Here is a 27,272-nt window from a genome sequence, read left to right as displayed (position 1 = left end):
ACTACCAAATGTAAAATAGATAGCTATTGGGAAGCAGCCGCATAGCACAGGGAGATCAGCTCGGTGCTTTGTGACCACCTAGAGGGGTGGGATAGGGAGGGTGGGAGGGAGGGAGACGAAAGAGGGAAAAGATATGGGGATATATGTATATGTGTAACTGATTCACTTTGTTATAAAGCAGAAACTAACACACCATTGTAAAGCAATTATACTCCAATAAAGATGTTAAAAAAAAAAAAAGAAGATACACAGCATCCTCCGTAATACAGCAGATCAGACTCTTATAGGAAACATCGGAGGACAGATCATGTGACGTGACACTCAGGGACACAGTCAGCAAAATTCAGCCTCTGGGAATCTCTACAGGGCAAAAAATCTGTTTCTTTAAATGTACATAAATTATTTTGAAAGACAATAAAAAGAGATGGAAGGAAAAACTACAGGTTAAAAGAGTCTTAAAAGACATACTGACAAATCATAGAATATGGACTTTATATGGCTCTTGATTCAAATATACTGCAATAAGAAATTATTTTATGAGACCATGGAAGATATGAGTACTGACTGGATATTTGATTCAGAAAATACTGTTAATTTGTAAGATATGATAATGCTATCGCGGGATTTTATTTTTTATGAAGAATGCTATTCCTTAGAGACACACATTGCATTATTATAGATGAAATGACGCAATGTCTGCAATTTGCTTCAATGTCATCCAAGGGTGGGGAAGTGTCTTGGGTATGGATGACTGGCCATGAAGCTGGGTGATGGGAACATGGGTTCACTATGCTATTCTCTACACTTAGGATCCTGTTCAAAATCTTCCACAATAAAATGTGTCCAAAACAACTTGCAGCCACGAGTGACTAGCTGTAGTGAGAGTTGTTTCCAATCTTTTAGTAACAGCCACCAGATTTCCTTTGCAGAACCAACCTCCCCACTCTTAGATACTGATAATCCAGGTAGGGCTGATCCCATCTCCACTGCATGACCTGGACCTAGACCCTCTCCGCCAACGCGCCCCAGCCAAGGCACAGTCCACTCCCTGAGTGCCAATCTCTCGTTTAGGGCTGGAGTGTCACCATACCTGGCCAGCGAAAGTCCCGTCTGGGAAGTGTGGGTGGATTTAGTAGGAAATGGTGGTCTTTCACCCACTTGGGTTGTTAGGCTAGTGGCATGCAAGTCTAGAGCTGTGGTTCAGCCTTACCACTACTGGGAGAGAGCGCTCCAGAGAAAGAAGCCAGGGCAGGAAGTGGGCGGAGCCAAGAGATGGAGGGCGAAGGATTCCCAATTCCCTTGTGCCTGATCACCTGCACCCCACATCCTTCTGAGTCCCACCAGCCAGCAGATTCCCTTTTTTTGTTTAAGCCAGTTTGAATTACATTTCACTTCTACCTGAAAGGCTCTTATTAATCACAGCCATGCTACTTCTAGGACATACTGTATATTTGAGGGCCTAAGGAGAGGGACTTCACGGGGAAAGAAAACAAATTACAGGGGAAGGCTACTTTTAAGGCCCTCCCACATATGTTACTGCTTTGCCAAATAATGGAAACTGGTACCTCACAGTGGTTAAGAAACATAATACACACAGGAAATTAAAGGGTGAGAAATGTGCGTTTTGTTTTTTTTTAAATCTTCGCACTTTTGGAAGCTTTCTCCAAACGTGGTATTTTTTATTATAAATCCCCAAAGAGGTTTCCTTTGTTATTGTGTTTAGCTATTCAGTTTTAAAATTACCAAGCTCTAAGTTACCCAAATACCCTGAAGTGCTCTATCAGAAAGAACATTCCAAATGTTATTTCCGGAATTCAGAGTGAGCTGATGTGGTTGATTGGGTTGAATGAAGAACAGTCTGTTCCACCTCTAATATCCTTCATTTAACATTAAATATAAATGAAAACACCCTGGGGTAGGGTTTTGGAGCATGTGATGAAAACTCAGCTCCGACATGCTACTTGTAAAACTCCAAGAATGCTCAGCTCACAAAGCAATCCCATTTATTAGACACAGAGATGTAGACTCTTTTGTGCATAAAAATATAAATAAAACAGCAGCAAGGAGCTAAAAGGGAAAGAAGGATGTTTAACAGTGATAAGTTCTCACATGGGGGAAAAATTAACATACCTTTTGTTTTCAAGGTCCTTTATTATTTGACCTAGAATCGGTAACAAATTTCACCTTGGTCGTTTAGGCTGGAGATTCTCAGAATACAAAAAAGCAAAGATGTTGAAATAAAAGTGAAATCCTATTTGGAATCATAACACATTACAATTGCTTCTGTCTAAATGACAAGATCTACAGTTTGGGGGTACTTTTTTGTCTAACCATATATATCACATGGAGAAAATGAGTCTATATTTTATCTTTTCAGGTGTTATCAAATGGCTTCTTGACTGCTTTTTAATGTCTACTACATGGTGGTATATAATTTGGCACACTTAATAAAGACTGATTTAAAACACATAGAATACTAATAATAAGCAAAGGTGTTGAAATTAAGGCCAATTTGAGAGACATGAGCTCATATGTTTGCATGTGGAATTGAAAAGTATTTCAGAGTGGACAAATGGCACTAAAGAAAGTCCCCATTTTCCTTGCTTCTGCATTTTATCCAACATTAAAACAGAAGACTAGGTAGTTTACACTAGTTGTAAGAAACATCCCATTTCTTTCTATTTCTAAATAATGTACTTTTACTCTGAACCCCTGCCCAGTTGGCTGGTGGGAAACATTCTCAGTTTTGTCTTGGGAGAGTTCCCCTCTTGCGTGGGTCATGCAAGGGTCCTGGGGGTGTTATTCAGCTCTCACTATTCAGGAAAGATCCTCTGGTGGCTGAATCCACACATCCACTGCAGACTGGCCTGCTCAGTGTCTAAGGGTCCCTTAGACAACAAGCGGCAACAGGGAGTGGACATTGGGCTGACTTCCTGGCTTCATCAAGTATTGCTCAACTGACCTTGACCAAATTACAGAACTTTCTAGTAGAGTACAGAGCCTTGCATTCAGTTAGCACTTGTCTGATCCTGTTTCCTTAACCATAAATTGAGTCCAATGACCCCCAGTCACAGAGATGTGCCAGGATTTGTGTCTGTGGCCCAGAAAAGGGCTTAGCAAATGGTGGCTGCTTCCCTTTTCCTTTTTTTTTTTTAAATTTCAGTTCAAGTGCCTGTTTCAGCAGCTTCTGTTTGCATGAAAAAACAAGGTAGCAAAAGAGTGTCAAGGGAGTACAAAATCTCTCTCTTACTTGTTCAAAGAATCCTTTTCTGCCTCAGATTTGTAAGCCAGTACATTTTAATAGATCCTATTTGTAACTAAAATCCACTGTCCTACCATTTTATTTATGAACATGGGGGTCTCTGCTACCACACCAGCTGGGTTCCCAGCAGGGAGAGGGGTGGATCTTGATAATTGCTACCTCCCTGGTCCCTGCTCCCTGCTCTGTTGCTTGGGAACAGGGACAGGACTTGCCTCATTACCTCGCTCCTCTCTTCTCAATCATCTCATGGATATTCTGCCATCTTGGAACCTTCCACCCACTGGAACCATTCACCTGCAGGAATTTGAAAATTGCACCCTCTTGAGAAGAAGGTAAGATGTGCTGACTACTGATCACAGTACGCTTAGGCTGGAAGCATTTCATATCAATCATCTGCAGTGGTCCTCAGTGGGGTAGGGGCGCCGCCAGTGACTGGGGACTACCGCCAGGATTCAGAGGATAAGAGGCCGCAGAGGTTAAATGCCCTGCCATTCAAAGACAGAGAGAGCTGTACAATGAAAAATGGTCTCAGATGGGACGCCAATGGTTCCCCACCCCCACCTTCTGAGGGGTGAGGACTCTCAAGCTGTTACACGCTCATATTGACAGAGCTGCTTGGGAGATGCCTGGTGTAGAACCATGATCTTCTCGCTCCCAGGTGCAGGTCTATTTTGCACTACCACACTCTCTGCATCTTAAGGACAAGAAGGGGGCACAGTGATAGTACACAGCACGGATGCTGATCCAGTTACAAAAGGAGAAGGATGTTTATCTTCAAGTTCATACGTAAATGATCACATAGGGCATAAATATAACCCTTAGAACCCCATACAGAAGGGCAGCAAACACTGATTTTCCCAGAGGAAAGACAAGTTATTGAGTTTAACGTAAAACTAGAGATCATCTTAAGTGTGGACATAAATGTGATTCTGGTTATGTTCGGTATATGACGTGACACTCGATTAAGACATGGGGGGCAGGTTTATTCCAAAAGGAGAATTTAAACCACTTACCAAATACCTTCTTTCAAATCTGTGTATGGAGACTAAGGTGATGTGAGGAGACTGAGAACAGTGAAGTCAGTAGAAGTGAGGCAGACAGAGATGATACAGTAAATGCTACTGATGGAGTGATGGAGATGTTTGGAACATATGATGTGTCAAGGCTAAAATCAACACAGTACGCAAAAGCATGAGACAAGCAATGGACCTGCTTCTGGCTTGAAATGTGTGTAGGTAGATTCACCCATGTGGCTGCCTTCTTGCCATAGGAAGGGGAGCAGAAGTGCTGTACCCCATTCTGGGCCTGACCTGAAGAAATCTTCCAAGGTCCTTCCAGCCTCTTCCCCTTCTGCATTTTTTTTTTAACATCTTTATTGGGGTATAATTGCTTTACAATGGTGTGTTAGTTTCTGCTTTATAACAAAGTGAATCAGTCATACATAAACATATGTTCCCATATGTCTTCCCTCTTGTGTCTCCCTCCCTCCCACCCTCCCCTCTTCTGCAGTTTGACGGGGACAAACCAGGAGCTAGGTGTTGAAGATGGCAAAGTCGCAAAAGGGAGAGGGTCTGAGTTAGGCCCCCAGATTACCCCCTTAAGGAGAGCTATCCAGCAATCAGGAGTACGCATTCCATCAGGAATTTATGTGATTGACGAATAAATTCCTAGCGTGACTGAACCTTTCTATGGCTTTGTATTTGTTACAGCAGCTAGTGCTACCTTAATCCTGGTGCCTGTCATTAAGAAACACACACACTGGGACTTCCCTAGTGGCGCAGTGGTTAAGAATCCACCTGCCAATGTAGGGGACACGGGTTCGAGCCCTGGTCCGGGAAGATCCCACATGCCGCAGAGCAACTAAGCCCGCGAGCCACAGCTACTGAGCCCATGTGCCACAATTACGGAATCCCACGCACCTAGAGCCCATGCTCCACAACAAGAGAAGCCACCACAATGAGAAGCACTGCACCACAACAAAGAGTAGCCCCTGCTCGCCACAACTAGTGAAAACCTGCGCGCAGCAACGAAGACCCAATGCAGCCAAACATAAATAAATAAATTTATATATATAAAAAAACCCACACAGACTGGTGACAAAGACAAGTTTACATATAACGGTAACACTGTGTGGTACAGATTATAATAAAAATATATGTACAGGGGAATTCCCTGGTGGTCCAGTGGTTAGGACTCTGCGCTTTCACTGCTGAGGGTCTGGGTTCAATCCCTGGTCGGGGAACTAACATCCCAAAGCTGTGTGGTGCAGCCCCCCCCAAAACACACACACACACACACACACACACACACCCCTCAGTGCATCAAGACATGGGAGTAATTAACTACTTTGGGGGGTGATTAGGGAGGATCAGGAAAAGCATCACAGAAGTCTTTGATGTTTATGTATTTGTTTGTCTCATTATTTTTTTCCCTTCTCTCTACCATCCAAAAAGGATTTTAGGTGCCCAGGAAGTTCATATCATTTGCTTTATCTTTATTATTATTGCTGGCAAAAAAAAAAAAAAAAAAATGTCCAGCACCCTCTGCTTTATTTCTCTGCCTCTATGTCCTCTTATCTTCAGATCAAATCTCTTTCAGTTTCACTGGCTTAAGTCAGGGGTTGGCAAACAACAGCCTATGGGCTAAATCCGGCCCACACTCTTGTTTCTGTAAAAAAAGTTTTATCGGAACACAGCCATGCCTGTTTGTTTGCATATTATTTATGGCTGCTTATATGCCACAATGGCAGAGTTGAATTGTGACAGAGACCATGACCTGCAAAGCCTAAAATATTTACTATCTGGTCTTTTCCAGAAAAAGTTTGCTGACCCCTGATTTAGGTCATTCCTAACCTAATGTCAGCCTCAGGAGGGCACACGCCAATAGCCCTGCACCTTTCCACACCCCCTGCGCCCATCTGACATGATACTCTTGTTCCCGCCACAACACACTGCACACTTCATCCCACTGCTGCACACTTCATCCCACTGCTGCACACCTGTGTGGTCCCAAGTCAAGTTCACTGCCAATCACTGCTGGGTTCTAGCACCCCCGGGATGAGCCCTGGATGCCCTTGCAAACCCTGAGTTTCAGGGCTTTTGATTGTTTCCCAAGTTATCTTTAACCTAAAAGATGAGATTTCTACCCAGGATCCTCTCTGGTTTTGGTTGACTTCCGGGTTTGTGCTCCAATCTCCCAGGAGCAGCAATGACGGCATCTGACACACAGAGACCAGCTGGTGACAAGTCACAAAGCGCGCCCCTGTACATTACCTCCTTCGACCCTTAGACAAAGCCTTAGAAGTGCAAATTCTAAGCGATGATGCTGATGGTGACCTGGACAAAGACAACAGTAACTCAAATTTACGAAGAGTTCCTCATGTGCTCTTACCCTGCTAAGAGCTCTACTCACTGTGGTTTACTGAACTCTCGCAGCAATGCTATGAGGTAGGTCTTCATTTTATAGGTCAAGAAACTGAGGGATATAGAAGTTAAGTCATTGCCCAAGGTAATCTAATGCAGAGGCAGGACTTGAATTCAGATTCTTCTGATCTCTACACCATATGTCTTCTCAATGCGTAGCAGGACAATATTTTGAAATATTCACCGCTGTTCACCTCCAGGCCCATTTCTTTGCTCTGTTTGGTCAGCTCTATTTCTTTGACCATTTGACCAGACCACAAAACACTCATCACCGCAGGACAGGGGTGTTACAGAAGAAAGTAGAGAAATACATAGGTTCCAGGAGCTCAGGGCTAGGAAGGATATTCGATAAATGAGAGTGAAGCTCCCTCCTCTCCAGAATGGGGACTAGTGAGAGGCTGGGGGGGATGGAGAGAGTCTTGGGGCGAGCAGAAGAGCACCAACTTGTGGGTGCCTGGGAAAGGACAGGCGTGCTCCCCCTCTTCTGAGAAGCTGATCCTCTGGGAAAAGTCACTTAGGAACCTCCACAAAGCCTTGTGGGATTAAAGAGCACAACGACGGTGTCTTCTTTCCTAGTCAGAACCCGGAAGGTGACAAGATCCTGGAGGGAATTAGCCCTGGAATTATTCAGTGTCCCAGTATGGCTCAGGAGGGGCAAGTGCACCCAAGATGACAGAGACATGGCTTCGGAAGGGTTGACAGCAGTGGGCAAGGAATGACACAGTAGATTCCCTGCCTACGTGAGTGATCAAAGGTGGACCAGATGGGCACAAAGATATCTCAGCGAATTCTAGTGAGATGGACGACGTGGCCAAACAGGGGACACGCTTCACCTCTCCCAGTGCCTCCTCCCATTACACCCCCTCCCCCCAAATGTAGACTCAGCACCATGGAAAATGGGATGAATTGACCATATACTAGGATAAGGATTTGAAATAAAATCTGGATTATTACAGATAACAGATAAATAACAATACACTTCTTGCACATCTGAGTATATGGCCTGAGATTCTTGCCAACCACACCCTCCACTGTGCTGCCTGTAAAAACAGGATCTGGGGGCTTCCCTGGTGGTGCAGTGGTTAAGAACCTGCCTGCCAGTGCAGGGGACACGGGTTCGATCCCTGGTCCGGGAAGTTCCCACATGCCGCGGAGCAACTAAATCCGTGCGCCACAACTACTGAGCCTGTGCTCTAGAGGCTGCGAGCCACAACTACTGAGACCGAGTGCTGCAACTACTGAAGCCTGTGTGCCTAGAGCCCATGCTCCACAACAAGAGAAGCCACCACAATGAGAAGCCCGCGCACTGCAAGGAAGAGTAGCCCTCGCTCGCCGCAACTAGAGAAAGCCCACACGCAGCAACGAAGACCCAACGCATCCAAAAATAAACACATAAATAATTAAAAAACAAAACAAACAAACAAACAGAAAAACAGGATCTGGCTTTGAGTACCTGAGACCCTCTACTAAAATCTCTAGGGAATGAGGCTTATACCTTGATCCCAAGCATGTTCTGATCACAGGCTCACCAAGATATTTTCTTTTTCTTTTCAGCTACTTATACAAAGGGCATGGAAGACTTTATAAATTTGTAGTTCTAAAGGAACACGGCGTAAGGCCAATAATTATCTTCTTCCATTTTTTTTCTTAATACAAGTAAGGTACTTGTTAAGTTAATACAAGGTAAGACATGCGGTAGTGTCAACCATATGAGATAACTGAAAACATGCCCTAGTTTAAATTTTTTTCTGCTTCTTCCATCTCCAACATTTATTTTCCATACATGAGTCGCATAAAAGTATCTACAGTAATGGAGAGATTTAATGAGAGAGTGGGAGATGGTTATGAAAATCTAAGGGACATTAAAATAATCTGGGTGAAGTCATTTTTCTCATTCATTTTCATCATTATATGTCATTATAACCTTTATGAACTATGGACTCAAATCCTTTTTTCTACACTATCCACATTAGAACGTTTTCCCACACTTTCCATCTTCTAGAATCGCCGACTTCTTTCTCCCCAGGATCTGTAATTTCCAATTGTCAGAAAATGTGTATGCTGCAAGTCTGTATTAGGTGAGACCACAATCTGTAGTGTCAGCATACCAAGGGGCTGTTCCTTTGTGTTTCCACTGAAAGTACTTGCTGGTTTTACTATAATAAGGCTTTATTATATCATACATCATCATGCATATTTTATGTGCAGGATGCTCCGTAGATGTTTTTGCTTTGTTTTTTTTACTACGCAGCACCGTGAGGCATCTAAGCCCAGCTGAAATTATACAGGAAGGTGACCTTCCGAATATATTCTTCTGCAGACACCGTGCTCCTGGAACATGATCTGATTTGACTTTCCATTATCATTCTGATGAGGAGGGACTGACAAAAAGACAGATCTCATTGTTAGATGGGTCCCTTCTAAATGGCTTATTTCACTCTTAAGCTTGCCAGGCTCCCGCTGACCTCAACGAGCAGATACTCCTGAGTGCTTTCTACTAAAATCAAGGCAAAACGTTTGGCCAACCTGGAATAGGAGACAGGCTATTTTTGTCTAATCCAAAATTGGAGTGGAGCTGTCTATGGGGTGAAGGCACTAAGACCCAGGTTCTAGAGCTCATTTCCAGCTCTGTTCTTTGCTGGGCCCACCAAGCAAGGACTTGATATGCCAGATAGCCGGCTTGGTCCCAGTAAGTTGTATTGGCTTTCTTCAACTCCCACTGTGTGCCCCCCTCCAGGCCCTGAGCAGTGCCCAGGTTGAGCAGCTCCTTCAACCTCTCGAAGCCTCAGTTTACACTCTGTTATGTGAGGACAGTTGACGGTTCTTGCCCGCTCTTGTGAGGACTACACATGATGGCCGGGTTAAGAGCATTCACTCAGGAGCCAGACTGGGTTTCCCGCCACCTCTTACTAGCCATGGGATCTTGGGAACATCCCTTACCCTCCCTGTGCCTCAATTTTCCCATCTTTAAATTAGAGTAAATGGGTAAGCATTGTACCCATTCACCATTGTGAGGATCGAATGAGTTTTAATACACAGAAAGTACTCAGGACAGGGCATGGTAAGCATATACCACATAAGTATAGCTGGTCTTAACACTAAGGAAAAGTGTGTAGCAGAAGGTTTAGCATATAACAAGGACTTAAGACATGTTAAATCTCATCATCATTATTAGTTGGGATAATAACAATTATTATTATATTTATGTTACTTTATACTATATTATATATTATAATAATATATATTTTTAAGTGTCAAAAAGTTACCCTTAACAGTTACACACAAAGCTTTGATCCTGATTGTAGAAGTGAGTTGGCTCATTGCTTTTGTAGGGACGTAAGTGTTCCAGGAAAATACAAGTCCTCCCGAATAATCTTCCTGGTCTTAAAATGAATATTTCACATTGGTTGTCATGTGTTTATGTATATCAGTTACTTAGGTAAAAGGAATGTTACTAAAAACTAGTGTTCTTATCCTCTGTGAATTTAAGTAGTGATTAGTAATTTATCATCTTTTTTTCTTTTTTTTTTTTTTTTTCCCGGTACGCGGGCCTCTCACCGTTGTGGCCTCTCCCGCTGCGGAGCACAGGCTCCGGACACGCAGGCTCAGCGGCCATGGCTCACGGGCCCAGCCGCTCCGCGTCATGTGGGATCTTCCCGGACCGGGGCACGAACCCGTGTCCCCTGCATCGGCAGGCGGGCTCTCAACCACTGCGCCACCAGGGAAGCCCTATTTTTATTTCTTATAGTTACTTTCTTATCGGAGGAACCCTACTGCTCCCAAGAAAAGCTCTCCAATTCCAGGTTATTAGTAGAGAAGGGGTGAGAGATGCGGGCAACCTTGTGTAGATGGGGCCATAGCTATAGCACTGCTCATTAATTAGATCACCTGGAATAGTCAGCTTAGGTGATGAGAGAAGACAGATGGAGGAATAGTTAGCTGCCCCATTTCAGAGGAGGGGAGAAGGCGGAACTAGTTTCCAGTTCAAGCCTTGGGCCTTCTTATTATGGGGTGGGCAGCCCTCAGCTTCTACTGCTACAATGGAAAGGGAGCCAGTATTTCCAGAGTCAGCTGCTAGGGCTCTGAAACTGGGGTTGGCCTCGCGGGGGGGGGGGGGGGTGTCAAGGAACGTTCTGATATTACACGCAAGACTATGTAGACATGTGGAGTCTTCTGGGTGGAGGTATATAAGTCCATGTTTATCAGATTCTCAAGTGGCTCCCGAATCCCGAGACTAGCACCTCCCACCTAACGTGAGCCAGATTTCTGCTGCTGCCTTGATGAGGTGATTGAGGGACGGCGGGAGGAAATTTTGAGACTGTGGTCCAGGACGGCATCTGGGCAATGGATATTTCCATGTCTGCCAGCTGGAAAGGGAGTGTCCTTCAGGAGGGTCTGGGGCTCCCAGAGACAAGGGGAAGATCTATTTTACGACCCTCTCTCCATGCATAAACCTGCCCTTCCACGCTGGGCCAGCGGCTACCCTTTACCACATCACTACATCCCTGCGTGTCCTTGTCCACCCCTACCAAACATTCCCACCCAACACCACCCGCCCCCCAAATATGGTGCAATTGACTAGAAGTCTCCTCCTTGAGGGCAGGAATCATGTTTTAGGTATTTATACATTCCCAGCACTCTACATGACATTTGCTACTTGGTTATACTCACTAATTGTGAGCACTGTAAATTAATTAAATAAATAAATTTAAAAATGAATTTAATTAGATTGGCTAGCCTCGGGGGATGGAGCATGAATCATAATGTCCATGAGCAATTATACGCTATAGTTTTTAAAAATAAAATTTTGGAGACTGTTTTAAGTTAACTTGTCTAGTGAAAAGCCAAGGGAAATTATCCCTGGATACTTCTAAAGAAGAAAGATATGGTAATTTGCAAAGGGCATGAATTCTTCAAAGATTTCACTCCTCCACCACTACAAAGTATGAGTTAGAGTTAAAAATTTAGAAAACTATGAAATGAACGGAACTCATCTAATTTCAGTGCAGCAATTATAGCTCTTTTTGAGGATACATGAAAAAACCCAAATGTGGTTACTATAGCAGTAAATTGGTCTCCAAGAAACTCTTTCATTTTCTCAAGAAAAAAAAATTTACAATAGAGCAGCCGAATGATAAGAAAAATAATCCACAAAGAAACACAAATGTATCTGGAACCAAAAAATGATCCATGAGCAGATGTGGCAATGGGAAAAAAAAGAACAAAATAAGACCAAACCACGTAGGCAAGTAAACGGATGCCAATTTTTAAAGAGAGGATTTGATAGTGTTATTAAAATGATGAGTGTTTTCCCAAATTCCCTCAGTGCCTAAGAAAATGAGATATTTTTTCAAACAGAAAGGGACTTTATCTTGTGTAAGATATAGATGTTAATATCAGCTGAGAAGCCTAATAAAAAAGAGATTATTTTACAAGAGCTGAATTTTCAGGTTAGTATACATACAGCAGATAGATGACTAAACTGATGGGAAGGCACAGGAAAATTTTCTAATGGATTAACTTTTTCATTATTGAGAAGAAATACATTATTTCAAAATTCTGGTTTAATGAATTTGAAGGTATCTGCTCTTCAACACAATAACTCCACACCAGCTGCATTTCACCTGTGTGAATTGCACTGTATCACTGGACTTAGATTTATTTGGTTAAATAAAGCACCCTGTTACTTTTATAAAGTTAAATTTATTGCCTTGAGATTAAAAGGGAGTAAGTTTTAGGATGGCGTGTTCACCATCTCAGTAGCATCTGGGCCGATGTGTTTTTATCACCAGCAAAATCCTTTCAAATCTGACAATTCCCTCAAGTGGCCAATGGGGGACTTGTCCGTCTTGAGAGGTCCCACCTGAACAGGTGTCACGTAAGCTCCCTGAAGGCTTTGGCTCACCTGTCCCCGTGGATGGGGTGCCTAGGTTGGTGGCCCGCATCTATAGTATGTGCCGGAGAACGTGTGATAAACCGGTGAATAAAATGAATGTTTTTCTGAGGGATGGATTCATTAGCTGACATTCAAACTCACAGAACAGCTGTAGGAGGGCTTGGGGAAAACCATCTAAATCGGTCATTTCCGAAGAGCGCTCTTCAGAGCACACTCGCTCTCAACACATCGTTAGTGGGCACCTCCTATGGGCCTGGCATTGGGCCAGGCTGTGCGGACATGGCAGAGGACAACACAGACAAGGTCTCTGCTCTCACGGAACTCGGGATCCAGGTCACCTGATTCTACAACATCAAGCATCATTCCTGATTCAAACTGTGTCCTTGTCATCTAGCAGTGAGACACCAGCCAAGGGACACTCAGACCACATTCTAAAGTCAACTGCAAACAAATGGCATTCGCCAGAACTTTCTAAGAGGAGGCCCAAAGTGATGAGCTACTGCCAGCCACCTCCTCCTCTCCCCCTCTCCTTCTGGAAAGGGTTGGGGAGAACCATGGAGCTGTGAGAAGGCCGCAAGGCCACGAGAGTTCACGTCGTCCCCTCTGGGATGACGTCAAGTGGACATCTTGAAGAATAGCCGGTCTGGCTGGTGCCGTACCCAAGAGGTCTTGTAGGAAAGCTAGTGCCAAGAGGGTACTCTCCTCTCCTGCCACCAAAGAACCCACAGATGAGCCTCACAGAAGAGCCAGCACGTAGGTACTGGGGACGTGAAGGGAGGCGACAGCCAATGCTAATCAGAGAAGCCACAGTTCACCCAGAGAGGGCTCAGCTCTCTCTCCCCAACTCCGGGGATGGGGAGGGGACGGGTTGTGACAAGGGCAAGAGAGTTTTCTGTACTTGCTTAAAAAGCGTGCATGATTTCCACGCCAACCCATTTCAAACACAACCCCGTCATCAAGTATGTGGGAATCTTGTTTTAATCACAACCCCATCCGGAGAGAAATTCTCTGTGTATATGATTTGGGGTTTTAATCTAAATCTGACTTAACCAAAGAAAATGTGATTGGTTACCTTAATATTTCCTAAAGCAGGGTACAGCATACCTTTTCAGGCAAGGCCAGAGAGTCAACATTTCCGTCTCTGCGGGCCCCAGCTCTCTGCCGCGAGTATGCAGCTCTGCTACGGCAGGGAGAAGGCCTTCTTAGATCATATGTAAATGAACAGGTGTGGCTGGATTCCAAGAAAATTTTATTTATGGGCTCTGAAATTTGAATTTTATATGATTTCTCTGTGTCACAAAATATTCTCTTATTTTTGGCCCAACTCTTTAAAAATTGCAAAAACCATTCTTAGCTGCTGGGCTGTCCGAAACAGGTGGCAGGCAGGCTGGATTTGGACCACAAGCTGTTGTCTGCTCTCCCTTCTTTTAATTGGTTCATCTATCCAACAAATCTTCATTGAGCTCCATTACATAAAAAGTCCGATAGAGACTTCTGTTTACAGAGATGCCATTTTCTTCCACAATGCGTTAAACCAGAAGGGAAAATCTCTTTTGGAAAAAAAATCTTTCTAAATGCCCTGGAAGGATGGCTAGGACATGATCACATGCTTAGATGGCTTTTTCTCCATTTCTGTCCTGCAGCCAGCAATTCAGTCACAGCAAACACAAACAGAGATAGTTTATTTCTTCTGTCATCCTCTGAGCACAGAAATCAATAGGACTGATCACAGAAGCGTGTGCCTAGGGGACAACACGATGACCGTGCAACCTGTCGTCAGCCCCAGCATGGCGCTCCAGGATGCAAGCCCACATAAGGCTCAGAGCCCGCCCGCACGAGGTGTGTTCCCACTGACACCCACACGCATCTCAAGAGAGAAGTGGTTCCAGTGGGTCACACTGCAGCTCCCTCCCAAGGGCACAAAATGCGGCATCGCTCCTGACCCTTGTGTTCCTGGTCCCCAGGAAGAATGGCGGTGAGTGCCCCCGGGTGCCCAACACGAGGCGCAGGGCCCGCTCCCATGTAGGAACTTCCTTTAGAGATTTAGAGATTTAGATCTTCCTTTAGAGATTTAGATCTTCCTTTAGAGATTTAGACGTCCTTTAGACGCCCCAATGAGGACAGGCACTTTGCCAGCCAGCTGCGAGGGCTCCACTCTCTGGAGCCTACACTAAAGTAGGGTGACCAGGCCCACCATCTGGGGGCGGAGGGCCGTCTCAGGATGTGGGCCCTTCCCTGCTAAAACTGGGACGGTCGGTTACCCTAGAAGTAGGCCTTCTCTATTTCTATTTCTCTGTCTTCTCACCCTTGTCCCAGTTCTTCCCAGGAGGTGTGACCATCCAGCACTTCAGTGTAAAGCAGAAGCTGAACTAGGCTTGGGAAAGCAACTTTCTCCAGAAAACCCCAGAAATACTCTACTTTTTGCCTTTCTCAGGGTACAGAGGTAACTTTTGTTATGAGAGAGCATAAATGTTCGAAGATCCCCTTCTCGGTGCGAAGTGTTCTGAGAGCCTTAACTTCTGATTCCATCTCGCCTCAAAAGATCCATTTATAAAAGACAGATGTCACGCAAGCCAGTCAGTATCCCCCAGTGCCCGCAGCATGAGGGGGTCCACGCATCCAACAGACACAGCTTCATCTGGAAAACTTCTAAAGACCCCTTTTGTCCTAAATTCACCATGGGAGTATAACTCTGGTGGGCTTCGAAGAAGATTCTTGACCAATATTTTAACATCACATAAAATACATTTCTGGCGCCCCCCGTAAGAATATCACATAACAAATGATGTACATCTACACTGAAACTAAACCAATAAACCAAGCACATTTTCAAAACTGTCCTACTTTTGACCTAATGATCCTTTTTCCTTTGTTGAAGATTTCAAAATTCAGTAATGAATCAGTCAAGCATGAAAAATCGGTGAACTGTATGTTTGTGTATCCATGGGATTATGTTTAGAAAAGTACTGCATGCTGATCTCCTTGATTATGGAATATCAACGTGTTAGTAATTTTGGAAGGAAACCAAAATGCAGCCCTTGGATGGAGCAATGGAAATAGGACTGTTTCATTCAGCCTATGTACCCCGAATGTTAACAGAGTGGGCAAGTACGTGTCTCTGCTTACTGAGCCTGGTTTTTTACATTAGAGGGCAGTGCCAACAGCATTTTCAAGATGAACGTGTCAGCTGGTGTTTCTGCCCCGAAGTGGCCCATGGGAAGCGCTTCCTCTGTGGGGTGAGGTCTCAGAGCTGCACAGCCACCGGACGGGGCCCCAGTGAGTGAGTCGCCTACCTGACCAGGTCGATGACCCGTTCCCTCGGCGCGGCACTAACCGGCTCATCGTTGATCATTACAATCTGATCTCCTGGGATCAGCTTGCCTTCGGAGGGGCCACCTGGAGACAAATGAGAGTGAAGAGCAGGTGAGAAGACAGACCACTGGTCATCCATCCATCTGTAGCCTCCTCTCCCTGTCATGATTCCTTGTGAGCAATGGGTGCTCTCAGCAAAAACAAAACCCACCCAGAGAATGGGTGTTCTCTCCATCGTCCTTCTCCACACTAGACAGAACCGGGAAGGGGCGAGCTTTGCAGAAGCTCCTGGGGCCCAGGCTGCACCCTGGCCAATGACATCAGAAGCTCCGGAGGTAGGACTCAGGTATCAACATTCCTCTCAAACTTCTCAGGTAAGGCTGAGACTGGCAATGCTTCCCATACTTTAACAGGCTTATGAATCAATCACCTGGGACCCTGTTGCCCTGCAGACCGATTCTGTAGGTGAGGAGGGGTGCGGGGTGACATAATGTATGTCTCACAAGATCCCAGGGGCTGCTGAGGCTGCCAGCCAGCTGACCACACCCTGAGTATCTGGACCCTTAGAAGAAGGTATTCCCCCGACAGGTAGCCAGTCAGTTGACCCCCGGCAGCCAGAGTTGCGACCACCTGAGCACACCTGGATTTGAACACAGTTGCATTTACTTACTCTGTACAACCAGGGAAATGGCACTCTGTGGTGGCCCGTAAGGCTGCTGAACACGAGGGTGCTAGGAAGGACTTGTAGGATTGGGTCTTAACTTACGTGCTTGGGGAGGAGGGTTCAAGAAAGTGGGGCTTTGCTCTCAGTAAGCGGGGGTAATTCTATCATGAGCATTTTAATAATTCTTGCCTAAAAGGTGGGAGGAAGGAAGCTGGCATTGGTAAAGCAGCAGCAGTCCCCTGTGTCAGCTAGGAGATGAGGGCGTTTGGTCATTTCTGTGGTTTGGACTGTGCTGGGATGTTTGTGGCGGGGCTCACGTGTGACCACAGAGGACTCATGTTTTTGTCTTGATCCGTCACAGCCTCTTCCAAATGTTTTTCCAAGGAGGAGGTAGAGAACGACTATTTGTTGAGCATTTATTGTGTACCAGGCAACAGGCTAAGTGTTCTAACTAGTAACCTCTCTAAATGCTATAATCCTTTGCATATAATGACACACCTGAGGCTCACAAAGGGGAAAGAATTGCCTGGAAGGGTTGAACTGGATGTCAGCTTAGGTCTGTGGACACTTCCAAGTTCAAGGTGGCCAACATCTCTTTTGAACTTGCTCCTATAACTCAAAAACTGGTCACTGCCAGGTCTCCTGACACATAAAGACACAGCTGCATGAAGCACACATCTGTATTAAATAAGACCTAAAAACAAATGCTTCGATAATATGGATTATCTTCACGTGTCTAATGGAATTACTCCCCAATACTGATCTGGTGCTATATGGTACTGGGATTTTAATTTTATTTCCAGAGGTCTATCTGGATACTAGGCACAGCTGAAATGTTATCTTTCAAATATTATCACTTTTACTTCATTTAGTAATTGAAACGAACACTTCACAGCCAGAATATGGAACTCATATTCATTTCAAGATGAGGGAACTCTAAACACCTTCAGTGTTTGCACACATAAGGAATTCTGAAAATCACTTGAGGGAGTTTTGATGACGATTGGATTACACATGAGCAATGACTCAAATTCAGTCAAAGAAATGGTTAGACGTCAGATGCTGGTCAAACACAGAAAAAAGTCTGAACTGTTTGGAGAGTGATGTTAACTAGTCCTCTGATGAGAAAACCATGTGCAGATGAACAGGGTTTAGTCTTACATTTGACCTATGCTTCTGATCAAATGGAAATACTCTCGTTTGAGCAAGAATTATGGGAGGAAGCAACACACAGTTCCTTCCAGAACATGAAACAGGGGCACACTTCAGAGAACGCTCATGCCCTTTACTCTGAAAGCTGGCTTGTCTACTATAGAAAAATCTGGTCTTACCATTGGAATCACTTATCATTGGAATCACTCAGTAGAGTCATTTTATGATAGACACAGTTTATGTGACCAGCATTTTCACTCATAAACGTGACTGAAAACAGTGCTCTTTGACCTTAGTTTGCACTTTTTCTATTCTTCTCAAAATTGTCGAACAGTAGGTGAGAGAGTCTGACTCTGAGGAAAGTTGAGGGCAAGGAAGGGAAAAGGATGAAGGAATAATAAGGCGATAAATACAAGAAAGCGAAAAACCAGACCCAAATCTCCAGTTGGCTCTGGGGAGGACATACACTTTGGAGAATCCCATAACCAGAGATGTTAAAGTGTCCCACTGTTACAAAACTGCATGCTAAATGGGACACCATTTAGGAAAAAAATATGTGTATGCACACATACACATATATATACATGTAATACATTATATGTATATGAGATACATACTCTATGCAAATGTATGCACAAAACTGTCTACTATATATATGCTCTCTCTATATATGTTAAGAATGGTTAACTCTCAGTAGTAGAAACTCAGGTGATTTTTTAAAAAACTCTATACTGTCTACATTGTTTCCTTTTTTCAGGAAAGCATATGGATTATTTCATTATTATAAAAAACAACAAATCTCTTTTATTTTTGAGAATAAAATTCTCAGTTGCATTGAGTTCAACAACTATGATCTATAGCTAATGAAATAAAAAGCTCAGCAGACAAAGTAAGAAGTTGTGTGGTGAGGCAGCGGTAGGAGTGAACAGGGAACTTACGCTTTCCTGCACAAGCCTAAAGGCGTTGACTGTATTTGCAGTGCTTGCCCTCAGGCAGAGTGTGTCAAAATGAGGAAAAATGGAATCAACTTTAATAATCTATACTAGCTCACTAGTTGGCTTTCATTTCCCTTAACTGACAGACTCAACTGACCAAATATTTTAGAGTTTAATAATAATAATAATAAACATTCCTGGACTAAGTATGTACCTGGCACCCTTCCAATGCATTTCATTCCCTCCCTTAGCCCTAGAAGGTAGACACTATGATCCTCATTATCCAAAGGATATAGAGAAGTTACATCAAACTGAAATGTAGGGGAGTTATCACGGAAGCTAAGAAAAACCTAATAAGGAGCAGAGGCAGGATTCAAGTCCATCAAACCCAGGGGGTCTGACGCCATAGTCTGCGCTCTTGACTACAGCGTTTTACTTTTGAACTCTGTTACTGATTTGCAAAATCCCGGAGAAAGACAGCATAGAAGATACTTTCCTTTTGTCTGAAAAGAAATCCAGTACAAGTCCATTAAAATAAGTATATAAATACATATAATAAATAAATATTAGAGCACTGTTTCTGGAAGGCAAAGGGGCCCACATCAGGCAATGGCATCATAGTCCACTACATTCAGCTGCGCTCATGGTGGAACATCTATATACTGAGAATGACTGAGAACAAGTACGTTAATTATCTGACCGTATGGTAGAATTTAAGAGATGTGCCACACACTGTATCAGGCAGCATTTACTGTATAACAAGACACCCCCAAAACCCAGTAGGGTTTCCTCTCATGCTTATGGGTCTTTCGAATGACTGTGGATTGGCTGATCAAGGGCAGGCTGGGCTGGGCAGTTGTGCTGTACACTGAAGGTCAGCCTGTACTTAGCTCTAGGCTGCAGGCTGGTTGCCCCACGTGTTCATTTTGGGGCTCGGGCTGTGAAGGGGTAATAGCCACTTCAGGGAAACTCCTCTTATGGCCGTGGCAGAAACCCAAGAAACGAGCTCAACTCCACAAGCGTATTACAAGCCTTTGCTTATGTCATCTTTGCTAATACGCCATTGGCCAAAGTCAGTCACCTGGTCCAGCCCAACAGCAATGGGGTGGCGAAATACATTCTGCCTCTAGTGGACAGGGAGGGGAGCACAGCTCTGTAAAAGAATCCAGCCACCCCAGTGATCTACATCAGGGGTTCCCAACCCCCGGGCTGCAGACTGGTACCGGTCGGCGGCCTGTCAGGAACTGGGCCACACAGTAGGAGGTGAGTGGCGGGCTAGTGAGTAGAGCTTCATCTGCCGCTCCCCACTGCTCCCCATCGCTTGCATTACCGCCTGAAGCATGGCTTACATGACTGCCTGAACCATGCCCCCACCCCGTCCGTGGAAAAACGGCCTTCCAGGAAACCAGTCCCTGGTGCCAAAAAGGTTGGGAACCGCTGATCTAAATCCTAGAGAAACTTAAACACAACCTTCTGCTTTTTCACTAAGGAGTTTGTCGGGAGCTTACTGAAAACAGCACCGTGCCTGCCTCTTAACGTGTGCATTCAGACATTAAGAAGTGGGTCATTTCCATGGTTACAAATGATGGATCAGTGTTTTCCTAAGTCTGGCGATATGATGGATTAGGAAGTTTAAAACCTCGTTTGCAGAGCCATTTCTGTCCCTCTGGTGGTCTGGCTCTATCCAGGTGATGGGAAAACTCAATTAGACTCCACAGCCTGAAACAGAACAGTATGAAGCTTGTGAAATGGAACAGCGGTCATGCTGGCAGGGGGTGGTGGATGGTCCCAGAGACCGAGCCTTGGGGCTGCGTGCTTACCTGGTGTTACTGAGCGGACGACCACTGGCTTTTCACTCCCTGCCACGAAACCAAACCCCAGCACAGGGTCCCTCCTCATCTCCACCCTCCGAGGAGCCGGAGGGATGATCTGGCAGCTCTCCAACCGAGGGTCGTCAAATGGGATTGCCTGTGTCATGTGACTGTGGGAAAAGCACATAGGAGAGAAACGCGGCATCAGTGTACGTGTTTGGCAATGGCCCGGTGACCGCATCCTCTCTAGTTGTAAAACCTTCTCTTCTCTGTTTGGTAGAGAGTGGGGAAGATGTGGGGAGACCCACTGTCATGCTTCTCACATGGCTGCCTTCTTCCTTGAAAACTCTAGGCCCACTTTTGCTTGAGGCCTTTGTACTGGCTGTTCCCCCAACCTGAAATGCTTGTCCTGCAGATGTGTGTATGGCCCACCCTCACCTCTCTCAAGTCTTTACTCAAATGTGAGCTTCTGAAAGAGGACTATCCTGGCCACACGCTTTAAAATCGCAGCCTTGCCTCCCCACAGCCAGATCCCTTCACCCTCTTCTACTTTTTTTTCCCCCATAGAACTAATCACTTGCTAACGAGCTGTGGAACCTACTTATTTTGATGCGTATTTTCATTGTTCTGCTCTCCATACTAGGAGGTAAGCTCTGTGATGGCAAGGAATTTTGTTTCATTCACTGATGTATCCCAGGTGCCTAGAACAGTGCCTGGCACGTAGTGGATTCTCAATAAATGATTGAATTAAATAGAGAAAAAGATATTTCTTTGTGGAAAACTAGCAAATTATAACTGATGTGCTGAGAAAGAACCTCAGAGGGTTCTGGACATTTAGTGGGTAACGCATATGGCTTTTGGCTCCAGTGAAATTGAAGTGATGGGCATCGTTTTGGTGGCAACAGGTTATCCTGGTGTCAAATACAGTCCCCGTTTCCAAAGAAGTTGAAGAACTAACTCTTGGCATTTCTGTTCCAGAGAGACTTTCAAATGATTTAAATGAATCTTTTTGTTAACACTTAAACTTCGGAAGTCTTATCGATAATCCAAACTTGAAAAATGTACAGCATTCAAAAATTTTCAAAATGCTTCCACGAATAGCTCATTTGATCCACAAAACAACCTTGAGAATGAAGGAGTGGAGCAGGTATTATTATCTGCATTTTGCCAAGGAGGAAACTGAGATCAAAACAGTGGCTTATTGTTACTCAGGGCCCATGGTTGGTATGCCAGAGAGTTGGGTTGAAAACCAACTTCGGTGACTCTTAATGAAGTCTTCACTCATGCACATCATCCAGGCAGACTTCTTTGGGGGAAGAGTTATTAGTTTGAACACTAGAAATCTCCTTAAATATGTAAGCCAAGATTATTTCAATGACACGGCCTTAATTCAATTTTTTTCCCACTAATCTTCTTCAATAAGTAAAAGAAGATCATTTTAAAATACCTTGAAAGATGCTACTCCATATGCCATCTGGACAACATATTGTTCAAATGTAATGAAGAAGGACAGAGAAGGAGGAATCCTATTGTCCTCCAGTGTAATGAGTAAGAGTTAAGAAAAATCATTGAAAACCCGCTAAATCTGTCCTTTTGGCATATATCGCTGGATAGGAAAATAAAAGTTTAAAATCCCTTTGAAACAGAAAGGAAGGAAATGTCTTTTAGATTTAGCAGTTTGTGATCTGGAACACTAGGAAAAAGTGAAGTGTTAGTTGCTAAGGAACCCGTTGTGTGCCACGTGCTGACACACTCATCTGTTACCTTATTTCATCTTCACAGCCGCTGAGATAGACGGAGTTTGACCCCGCCCACCTCCTCTTTGTAAATGCCCAGAGAGGAAGAATAACTGGGCCAAGGTCAAACGCTTCTCAGGTGTAAGCCAGGTGCGATTCACACCAGGTCTTCTGATTCTCTGTCACGTGCTTGACCAGCTACATAATTTGCAAGGACAGTACAAAATGAGAATGCAGGGGCCCTCCTTCCAACATGATTAAGAACTTCAAGACGGCAGAAGGTGAAACCCAGCCCAGGGCCTTCTGTGACTGCATGGGTCACAAGCCCATGAAGCTGGCCTTGGTAGGGTGCTATCCCCAATGTCTCACCACCATTCTAGAAACATCCAGGTTCAGAGTGGTGGTGTTATAGGGCCAAAGGGGCAGGGGCTGTCTTCTGTGAAATTGTAGACGTTTGTCTGGACCCAGAGAGTAGACATGGCTACCGTGGTGGCGCACGCACTTGGGACGAAGGGAGGTGGGCAGACCTCAGGTGGGCAGAAGGTCACATGGAGAGGCCTGGCAGTCTGAAGGAAAGAATTCAAAACCCTGATTAAACCAGCAGAACCTATGTAGGGTGAGCCCCAGCGTCCAGGGTAGGAGCTGCAGATGGGGCCCTGGGCGGGAGGGACTGAGACACAGGGAACAGGTGGGGAAGTCAGGGCTGGGAACTAGGACACCAGGAGGACCTCTCATACTCCTACAGCGGGCCCTGCTGGGCGGAACTTGACCTTCCACATTGATCTCTCACAGGCCTAAAACAGGCCCGGCTGTGTATGCCTGAGAGAGAGTGGGGCTACCTGGGGGGTCGTGGACACTGCTCTGTTCTCTTGTCTCCTCTGTAAGACGGCTCCATCTCAGAGTGTAACAGAGAAGAACAAACTGACTCCATGTTGGATCTATTCCTTCAGCTCTAACCCTTGTGCTCTGTTGTCTGTGCTTAGTCATGCTGCCTCTGCACCTTTGTAAAAGAATGCTGCCTACAGCCTGAAATATACAGGATAGCCCATTCTCAAGGCTCTGACCTTTAAAGGTACAACACTTTCTCATTTATATACAGATTAAAAGTTGCAGAACAGAAAACAACAAATGCCTTGTTGGAGGTTTATAGGAACATTGTGACCAGACCAATATAAGAACAAAGGATTCTCACACCAAGAAGTTTGCAATAACCAGACGCACCCCCTCCGCCCTTCGTACAAAAGAATTCTAACTCGAGTAAGATAGTTCTTTGGGACAGTAGTCCACCATCTCCTCGGTCTGCTGGCTTTCCAGATAAAGTCGCTATTCCTTGCCCCAACAACTCCTCTCTTGATCTACTGGCCTGTCGTGTGGTGAGCAGTGCGAGCTTGGACTCGGTAACAAGAGTGTGCTGTACTCTAGCTACATTTGGAAATGAGTCTCTCCTTTTATTCCCCAGAGGGAACAAAGGAAAAAAGGGAGGGGAAATCCACATTTTTTTGGCCCTGAGCTCTGAGTTTGCACCAGAATCCACAGAAGGCATTCTGAATGATGAAGGTTGTAGAGGTGATGTGACTTGCTAATGGTAGTAGGAACTGCATTACAGAGAATCAAACTCTGGCTGGCATAACTCTCAATTCCACCTGTAGAGCCGGACTAGGGAAGATGAGTCCCCATGCTGCTGCCAGTACTGTGAAAAGCTTCTAGTAGTGGTTCCCAAACTTTACTGCATATTAGAATCACCTGGAGAGCTTTAAAAAGCCCTAATGCCCAGGTTTCATCCCAGACCAATCACATGAGACTATGTAGGGGTGGAAGCCAGGATCAATTTTTTTAAAATTAATTTATTTACTTTAGGCTGCATTGGGTCTTCGTTGCTGCGTGCGGGCTTTCTCTAGTTGTGACATGCCAGGGCTTCTCACTGTGGTGGCTTCTCTTGTTGCAGAGCATAGGCTCTAGGAGTGAGGGCTTCAGTAGTTGTGTCACACGGGCTTCTGTAGTTGTGGCTCGTGGGCTCTAGAGCACAGGCTCAGTAGTTGTGGCGCACGGGCTTAGTTGCTCCGCGGCATGTGGGATCTTCCTGGACCAGGGCTCAAACCCGTGTCCCCTGCATTGGTAGGCGGATTCTTAACCACTGTGCCACCAGGGAGGCCCCTGGATCAATTTTTTAAAAAGACTTCCCAGGTGATTCCAAAGTGCAGCAATGTTTGGGGATCATTCACCTGCCCAGGGAAGGGTGTGTTCTAGTGCCTTCTGGACAATAGGAAAAGGGGACTTGACTGATGTCCCTGACTACCTCCCCTAGCATCCATTGCAAATGTAAGTTAAAATATTCAAAGCATCTCTAGATAGATTATCCTCTTTCCACTACATGATAAAGTAATGGTCTCCAATTTTTAATTCATCATTCACTTAATGAGTATTACAATATTATTTTATTAATACCTGATATTTATTAAACACTAACTTCATGCTAAGCCTTTTCTGAGATGCTTTCCATATGTTAGTTCATTTAATTCTCCATAACAACTCTATAGTGCATTCATTTATTCATTTAGTCAACAAATGTTTATTGAATCCCCACTGGCTTCTCAGTTCTGGGGGTACAACAGGAACGAAAGCAGAATAAAAAAATAAAATATTCACTCCAGTGTGCAGACACAGGGAATAACCTAATAAATTGGTAAAACATATGGCATATCAGGTCATTTTAAGTACTAAGGAGAAATACAATGCAGGGAGGAAGGCTGGAGAGCTGCCAGGCGAGGGTACTGTGAGATCATGCTAGGGGTCAGGAAATGTCTGGGGGGGAGGGGCATTTCGGCAGTGCAAAGGTCCTGTGGTGAGCTATGCCTGTGAGATCATGCCTAAGGGACGGCCGGGCAGCTGGTGGTGGGGGGAGGGTGGAGACAGTGAGGGGAGTGGTAAAGAAGTGATGATGGGCTGAAGATGACACAGGCTCTTAGAAGGACTTTGTGTTTTGTTGTGAGTGAAACAGGAAGCTGTTTGAAGGTTCTGAGTGGAGAAATGATGTGATAGCTGCCATACTGAGAACAGACAGGAGGGAGCACGGGTAAGCAGGGACGGCATTTCAGGGCCCACTGCATCAATCCTGACAAAATATCATGGTGGCTTGGACCAGGGTGAGGGCAGATATGGCAAGAAATCATTGGGCTTTTAACATATTTGGAAGCCACTCTGACAGAGCAGGGGTGGGACTCCTACTCTGGAACCTTCTTCCTGCACACACAGGACGGTCCCAGGGAGATGGACCTTTAAGCACATTATCTAATGCAAGTCCCATGTCTCGATGGATCCAAATTGCAGGAGACATTTTCTCTGGAGCTAATGCTTCACGGTTTGTACAGGAAACACACAAATGCCCAGGTATGGGGCCAACACGAGAACTGGTGTGGTAGTCTGGAATGCGACTGTGGAGCCAGACTCTCTGGGTTCGAATCCTGGTCCCACCACTTCCCAGCAGTGTGATGTGGACAAATAACTTCATCATCCTGCACCTCAGTTTCCTCATCTGCAAAGTGGTGATAATAATGGAAACAACCTCATAAGATCATTGTGAAAATTAAATGAATGAATAAAATGTCAAGCAGGTAGCAAACTCTCTGACATGTAAGAAGCACTCAAAAAGCATTAGCTGTTATTTTCATCTCTTGAGGGCAATGAACAGAAAGGCATATGTTTCAGACATTATGAACCCATTCAACCTTAAAATATGAAGACAAACTCAACGTTTCAATTGCCTATAGCCCACTCTCGGTGAGATGCCTCACAAATCCCAGGTAAGCTCTGAGACTTCAATCTGAAGAATCACGTCAAATTCAATGACACAGGAAACGCAAATATATATTGATACGCAAGAGGCAAAACAGTACCAGAATACAGAAGAATAAAATCTAGGCTTCTCTAGCGACTGAATCACGGGTAGTAAGTTTTCCTCCGCCATGTTTCAAAGACTATTAAGTGACCCTGGAGTCTAGGGCTGGGGAATGAGCCCGGGTCATGGGGCAAGTGAGAAGCACTAAATCCCTTTTAGGGAGTGAGACCCAGGAGCAGGCCCTTTCACCTCAGGTGCTGCCGACCTCTGTGTCAACAGAGAATCTGCCCTTGGTCCATATCACTTTCCCACCCCAACAAAGTTTGAGACTTACAAGCACGTGCGTATGATGTGTTCGCTGCCTGTTCTAGTATTTTCTTTTTTGTTTATGGTTTTTTAATTCTTTTTGTTTTGCTTGCACTTTGAGGATAACCTTCCAATGGCATTATCATATTCTTGCTAAACAGGTTATATTTTCAGAATACATTATCTAAAAATAATCAATCCCTGTCTCTTTTCCAGTAAGAAAGGATCCACACTAAAATGTTCCCCCATGAAACATCTTCTGTTCTTTGTGTTAGGCAAGTACCTTTTGGCTCTCTCCTTGCAATATTTTTGATAAACATTTGAGTACTTTTATAATGAGCTGAAAAAGCAACATTTTTTTTACCTGCTGAACATGCTTCAGTGAATTCTGATGCTGAGCCTTGAAGAATACAGCTGATGAGCTACACAAACTTTCAGCCCCTGCCCCAACCTTCTCCAACAAACACACATAGATCGGCCAGAAATCTCTGACCTAAAAATCCAGAGTGCATTAATTGAGATGGAAGATGTGTCCATTGAGATCGAATGAGCAATCTTGCTATTTCTGAAAGATTCATTTCAAAAGGAATGATGGGAATCCTGCTGCCTAACTCCCCACGACAAAAAGAAAGGGCTTTCTTTGAACTCTGGGAGGCTTTCTTCCTCAGCAGAAATAAAAGACTGATACATTCAATGTATCACAAAGAATTATTTTGACTAGTAAAATGTGTCCTGTAAGAAAACGTAAAGTAATTTCAGTTTACCATGCACTCATTAGAGCCAGTGAGGTCCTTTTTTGGAATATGTGCTGAGTAGAAAGATTCTGGAAGGAAGACCCAAATTTAGAAGCCATTCCCTTTGGTGTAGAGTTAAAGAATCTAGGAAGATGGTAGCAGGTGGGACCCCTGGGTAGTTAAGACTGGAATGAAAAGGAGTATAAA

At 44.6% G+C, this 27,272-nt stretch overlaps 1 protein-coding gene across 3 annotated transcripts in view; it reads right to left on the bottom strand.

Moving 5' to 3' along the window:
• Positions 1-27,272, bottom strand: part of FRMPD4 (FERM and PDZ domain containing 4) — a gene marked incomplete at both ends in the record, with an annotated part of 758,614 nt that overhangs the window by 89,407 nt on the left and 641,935 nt on the right. For all 3 annotated transcript variants that reach the window (XM_082864808.1, XM_082864809.1, XM_082864810.1), the window contains 2 exons: positions 15,874-15,976; positions 20,464-20,624. In XM_082864808.1, the coding sequence (XP_082720934.1) occupies positions 15,874-15,976; positions 20,464-20,624 (264 nt within the window). The remainder of the gene's footprint in view (positions 1-15,873; positions 15,977-20,463; positions 20,625-27,272) is intronic.

This window comes from Leucopleurus acutus (assembly GCF_964270905.1).
Source record: "Leucopleurus acutus genome assembly, chromosome: X".
Classification (NCBI taxonomy): Eukaryota; Metazoa; Chordata; class Mammalia; order Artiodactyla; family Delphinidae; genus Leucopleurus; species Leucopleurus acutus.
The sequence above is the reverse complement of the archived record's forward strand: the minus strand, read 5'-3'. Positions and strand labels throughout refer to the sequence as shown.